This window comes from Botrytis fragariae (genome assembly GCF_013461495.1).
Source record: "Botrytis fragariae strain BVB16 chromosome Unknown tig00000012, whole genome shotgun sequence".
NCBI lineage: Eukaryota > Fungi > Ascomycota > Leotiomycetes > Helotiales > Sclerotiniaceae > Botrytis > Botrytis fragariae.
The window spans coordinates 1,565,509-1,572,385 of NW_023500989.1; the positions used below are offsets into that span (position 1 = coordinate 1,565,509).

Below are 6,877 nucleotides of genomic sequence, written 5' to 3' on the forward strand. Positions count from 1 at the left end.
CTAACGAAGTTGAAGACTATGAGCCAGAAAGGTTAAGCACGATATAGAAATGCGGGAGGTTGCAAGAATGAATGATATCAATTTTGAAAATGCATACCGGCATATTTTATCTTCTCATTCCCTTCTATAGACCAATTCGGCAACCCCAAAGTAGCCGTATGTGCCTTTTGGTTCGTTTTTTACATGAAAAATTCAATGATCACTAACTTAACACTATCTTCACCCCAATATTTAAATTCAAAAGACTTATTCAGTATAAATAAATCTCTCTAGATATATTAGTGCATTATTGATATATAGAAAAGATTTTGTGTATTACAATCTAGAACCTAATACGAGTTGCTTACAGATTTAGCTCTTTGTTGTTTCAAACATATTTGATGGCTTGCCTCTGCAGAATTATGCACCTGACAGGTCACTATATGCCAGAGATTGCCACGTGTATTTGAGTAGCTGGAAACTTCTGTACAACTGTTCGATAATGCTACTGCGAATCTTGACACCGTAAGTAAGACGAGACTTTGAGGCGACTGCGATAGACAATCTCAATTGTGTATATAACAGCCACCAGATTTCGTCTGAACATTACTACGATCAAGAAATTAGTATATCAGACTTTACGAAAAAAATATCGAATTATCGCAACTGCAACTGCAATATCACATCACCATGGCCAGGAAGACAGCGAAGCTATTTCGAAACAACGGCTTAAGCAGCCTCTGTTCTGAGGATCAAATCAAAATAATGGACACCATTGATAACCTTCGTTCTCAAGGTATCAATCATTATATCTCTTTGCCACAAATCATTGTTTGTGGTGATCAATCATCTGGGAAAAGCTCGGTTCTCGAGGCTATTTCGGGCGTGCCTTTTCCTATCAAGGGAAACCTTTGCACAAGATTCCCGACTGAATTGATCCTTCGGAGAACGCCTGATGTCGGCGCTCGTGTGAAAATCGTCCCATATCACTCTTCTAGCGAGGCTGAGAGGACATCTCTAAGCGAATTCGACCAAGAGCTTGATGATTCTGGCGGCCTAACAAAGCTGATCGAGGATGCGGGGGCAGCAATGAGTACTCATGAAAATGGCAAGGCCTTCTTCAAACACCTCCTTCGAGTTGAGATCTCAGGTCCTGATCGTCCTCACTTGACCATAGTCGATTTACCAGGATTGATACACTCGGAGACGAAGCAACAATCGGCTTCCGATATTGAAGTGGTACAAAGCACTGTCCAGAGTTATATGAAAGAACCACGAAGCATCATCCTCGCGGTGATTTCTGCCAAAAATGACTACGCAAACCAAATTGTGCTCAAGCTCGCACGTACTGCTGATCGTGATGGTACTCGAACTTTAGGCGTGATTACAAAACCTGACACTCTTGTCGCAGGCGCCGAAAGCGAAAACCACTATGCTACTCTTGCAAAGAACCAGGATGTAAAATTCTCCCTTGGGTGGCACGTGTTGAAGAATATGGATTCTGAAATCGGAACTTGGCCGTTATCACACCGCGACTCTGAGGAAGGGGAGTTTTTTTCCAAAGGCATCTGGAAAGAGTTTCCTGCAACATCACTAGGGATAGGCCATTTGCGCAAAAGGCTTAGTGATGTTCTTCTACGCCAAATTGTAGGCGAATTGCCAGGGATGATTGAGGAAATTCAAACAGAATTCGAGAATTCTACGAAACGACTTGAAGCACTTGGAGAACCGCGGACAAATTTAGAGCAACAACGGCACTACCTTCTACACATCAGCCTTCAATTCCAAAAAATCTTGAGACTAGCTGTAGATGGAACATATGATGATCCATTCTTTGGTGATGCCAAGTCTGAAATTGGTTATCAAAAACGATTACGAGCTGTACTCCAGAATCTTAACCTCAGTTTTGCCAACAAAATCAATTATGAAGGCCATAGATACTATATTACAGATAATGCACCGAAAAAGAAGAAGAATAATGACTCCGACGATGAAAGTAATACAACGATATCAATCACCAAAGATCAATTCATAAACAAGATTGAAGATCTTATGAAGAGAACAAGAGGTCGTGAGCTACCAGGCTCATTCAACTCGTTGATCATTACTGATCTATTCAGATTGCAATCAACCCCCTGGGAAGCTATTACGCAAAACCACATCAGAGAAGTTCTCTCCAATACTCGTACGTTCATCCAAACCCTGAGTTCAAGTATTGCAGATTCTTCGACATCAGAGGCGCTATTTTCCAGGATCCTCGAGCCAGCTTTAGACGGGTTGTCGAAAAATTTACAGTCAAAAGTCGCCGAATTACTCAAACCTCATCAACAAGGCCACCCAATAACTTATAGCCAAGATCCTGATCTGTCATTATCGTCTACACGTCGACAACGTCTTGAAATCGAATTCAAAAACATAACTCAGAAATTCTTTGATGGTTCTGATATCGCCAGTGTTTATATGAATAGTTACCGAGATTTGCGTCCTCTAATCACGCAACTGGTGAACGAGGCAGAACCAAACATGACACGACCTGAATGCTATGATGCTTTAGTACGGATGCAGGCTTATTACAAGGCAAGCACAAAGCAAACTTCTCACCTTCTTTCATAGAAAACATAGCTGATACGAACTACACAGGTTGCATTAAAACGATTTGTTGATGACCTTGCTGTGGAGGCCATTGAAGATACACTGGTATCTCATCTTCACGCTGTTTTTCCACCTCTATCTGTTATATCCATGGATGATACTCTCGTGACTGATGTGTCGGGTGAGGCTGAGAGTAATCGTAGTCAACGTGAGCAATTAACTAAGAAGTTAGAACTTCTCAAGAAGGGCTTAGAGATCTGCAAGCATTTTACCAGTGGAGGATTTATGTGATTGCGTAATCTAGATCGTCAAAGATATGCCGGGATTGAATTTAAGTATCAAGGCTTGAGTTTCATTCTACTCTCGAAAAGTCACAATTTATACTTCTTAGCAAAGCTTCCTGATTTATCAGGTCGAGTACTCTCTCCGTGATATAACTTGGCTTCATATACTGTACAGAGGAATGGATTGAGCTTGCGTGCGTCCCGATGGCACGCTCGAAGGAGTTTCACTACCAAGGATGGCTGAAAAGATGGCATTGAGGCCTATATAAGCGTGAATGAAATGTTGACCACAAACCAGATAATTGATTCCTTCGAGCTACGTAACACCAGCTTTGAATCATCTCCTTATTTGAACCCTTCATCGTTTCCCTCCTCCAACATCGAAAATTCGTCCTTTAATCAAGTCTAAAACCACCCGAATTTCTCACAACTAGACTAAAATATCTCTACTTTCTACTTAAACACTTTACACCTAGATCTATTGATATCACGTCTTCTCTCCCTGAATTGATAACATAAATCACAATCAAAATATTGAAATGACATCAGTTGTGCTTTTCTACACATTTTCAGAAGCATATAGAATGCTGAATCGCTATAAATTCTTATCTGATCTTCGCTCGCGTTTGCCTAATCCAATCTTCGTAGGAACCTGTTTGTGATAATCGGTTGCAATATTCCTAGTTTGTTTATAATAGCGATCTTGATAATTTTGACTATTGTTTTGTAATTAATAATTTGCTCCCTCTGATATGGCTTTTTATATCGGGCTTCTAATCACTTTAGTCCGTATGTCTCCGTGGCATATCACCAATTGAGATGTGGTGACAGCTTCTGAGTCATGAAAATCGATGAATATATGCCATCTTCAATTACAAAGGACCCGAAGGACTGCATAGTAAATGCACAAACAGATCACTTTGAGTTTCTGTGATAGTTCCTATCATCGTATAGCTTTACTACTATGAAAATTCATAGATCACTATCCTTGTTGTATGTTGTACACTTTGTTATAATACAGAAATTTTTGCCCATTAAACATACTCAAATTTATATAAGTCTTTCAGAACTCCAAGCATTAATAGTCAACTTCAACCTTGACTTGCTTCTTACATAGCACAGCATGCATGCATATAAAAGAGAATGACAATACAGCCCATTACATGATTCGTTCATCCCTCCAAGTTCCGTTGTGAGTCATTCGGTGCCGGAGAAGATGATCCTTCGAACTTACTAGTGGTCCGTCCAAATTCCGTCGTAGAGTCATTCGGTGTTGGAGGAAATGACCCTTGAACTTACTATTGGTCTGGAGAGGCGCATCATCTAGAAGACTGCCAGCATGTTACTATCCAAAGCTCAAGCATATGCACTCGTTCGTTTTTGCAATGGTCAGACGATAAGGCCACGGCATTGCAGTCACGACCATATTGATCTATCTATTCTCTTTCTCCAAAGGTATGTGAGGCGAGAAGGAGGAGATAGCGTTTTATCAAGAAGTTTCCTCTAGTTTAACTATCCTACATCCACACTTTTTACAGACCATCAATCAACTGGAAGGTACGGCTAAACGGGATAAATGAATTCATTATTTTGTGTATATGATATCCTGATACAGATATGCCTTGTTAAGGAGACAAGAAAGAAAAGACAGCGTATTGAGTACGGTTCTTTACGCCATCAAAATTCAGTTTAAGATTATATCAGCGATATTAACCGTTCTACTGATTATACTATTAAAGATCGGCTTAGTATCTATCTCTACCTTTTACTTAAGCCATATATAAAGTGTAGTCAATTCTCAATTAATAATAAGACTTAATTATAACTTATAAGTTTAGCTTATTATAAATTATATATTAATTCAATAGACATAATGAATAAAGACTTATAAAGTAATAATCTGATTAAAGATCCGATTTGTTCTATAAGTGTGAGGTGATCTTAAGCTAACCTGGGCCAATTTGCCGAATGCGGAACTAACGATGGATGTTTGTTGATAGTCCCTAAAGAAGCTTAGGAGCATCCCTGGTATCTCGAAAATTAATTAAAGTGGACTACTTACCAACGGTTCGTACTACAAAGCTTACACTACGTTCTTATAAATCTTTCTTGTCTTTATCTTCAATGACTGGATCTGTAATAAATCTTCTATATTTAGTAATCCATACTACTCTTATAATGGAGATAAAGAATTCCTGATATAGCTATAAGTTATAATTAATTTTTAATTTTTAAACTATGGCTTGCTTCAAATCACACTGACAACATCAGGATCGAAGGAAGACATTTTTGAGGCAAGGTAGAAAGGAGGAGATGGGAGGGCAATTGTTCGTTAGCTCAACTTAGAGATTATCTTGTTTCGTTTGTTATACAAGATTAATTGCTTTACGCAGATGGATTACTATGCGGTATTCTAGTGCTTGCTCGAAGTTCTTCGATTAGTATGTTCTATTGTTATAATGTAGGAGAGATATCTTCGGTGGCTGCATTTCACTATCAAGATTTAAATCAATATTCATAAATCTCGGATCAGATAAGTCAAAATTTAACTGCGAATATGAGGCAACTAATTATTGTAACTCTATAAGATATCTATACTATAGATACTATCTTATTTGAATCAATATTTAATGCTTCTAAGAGAATAAGTTATAATCTCCTTATTAAAATTGATTACTATTAATATTAATCTGCGTAATCTTTTACAAGATAAAGAAAACCTTCTAGTTTATAGTAGATGAGGAAAAGATAAAATAATAAGGGCCTGTTCAGATCGTTTTTTTAATTTGTTATCAAAATAAGATTAATTAACCCTATAATAACAGAATCCGTGGTTAATAAAGTAATCCTTTCGTAATTATTATAAATTCTATAATACCTTTATTATATATTAAATAAATCATTTTTAAAGTATTAATATAATCAATCTAAGTCTCTATATTTTATAAAGCTTATTTTAATTAATAAGTTCTTAATGAATTTCTTGAATTCTGGAAGATTAATTGAAAGTTTCGGTTTGAGGCAACAATTATCTGTTAAGTAGAAAGCTTCTAGGTTTTACTTGCTTTTCAACCCCCCCCCCCCCTTTCTTCCTTTTCTTTTCCTTTTAAATTGATTTTTTATTAGATTTCAATAAAAGAATAGAAAAGTTCTTTTAAGTGTTTTAATTAGAATCTATTAAGGATTACTAATCTTTCTATTATATTTCTATTTATTGAATTCAAATTTATTTATATATAGATTGAAATCAGGTTATATTCTTGTTTAAATAATACATTCTGTATTATATAACATAGTAATATAGCTTGTGATTTTACTTAAAAGCTTTCTTATAGGTTTCTCTTATATAATATAGCTTATAGAAAGGACTCTACTCCTTTTTAAACTTTCGATTAATACCTCCCGCTTACCCCTTAGCTCCTATACTTATTCCCCTTCTCCCCTTTAGCTTTTATTTACCTTTTATTTATCTCTTTGACTTTTTATATATATATCTTTTCATTCATTTTTCTTTCAATTCTAATATTTAAAAATCTTGAAAGCTTTAAGGCCTTTTAAGGTTCTCATTTTCTTTTTTTTAATCAAAATTCAATAATAAACAGATTGCAAAAAGAATTAATTTGATTTATTAGTAACAAAGAGCTCTATTCGTTATTAACGAATATATATATTAATATTGTAATATATGAAATAGAAATTTGTATAGGGGTTTATATTGAATTTCTCTTTATCCGGAATATCGTAGGTCATAGGCTAATAGTATAGTATAGAAGCTGGCTTTGATTAACAACTAAAATGGATTATATAAGCAGTGTAACATGTGATATTAAAGAATCTGTATTGAATAGTTATTTTTCTTATTCTATATTCAAAGGGAAAAAAGCCTCTTTTTATACTTTTTCCTTCTAATTTAGTATTTCCGCTTTTATAAATCTTTTGTAGATCTCTTCCCAATCTGTTTATTCTTTCGAAATAAAGCCCTTTTTTATTTTCTTTATTTTTATATCCATTTTCGGATTTAT

The 6,877-nt window shown here is 35.8% G+C and overlaps 1 protein-coding gene across 1 annotated transcript; it reads left to right on the forward strand.

Annotated features, from left to right (window-relative positions):
* Nucleotides 1-669: 669 nt before the first annotated feature.
* Bfra_002702 (putative dynamin family protein) lies at nucleotides 670-2,862 on the forward strand (the record flags this gene model as incomplete). The annotated part of the gene is made up of 2 exons (XM_037333117.1): nucleotides 670-2,532; nucleotides 2,620-2,862. The coding sequence occupies 2 exons, from the start codon at nucleotides 670-672 to the stop codon at nucleotides 2,860-2,862; spliced, it is 2,106 nt and encodes a 701-aa protein (XP_037195245.1).
* Nucleotides 2,863-6,877: the final 4,015 nt, after the last annotated feature.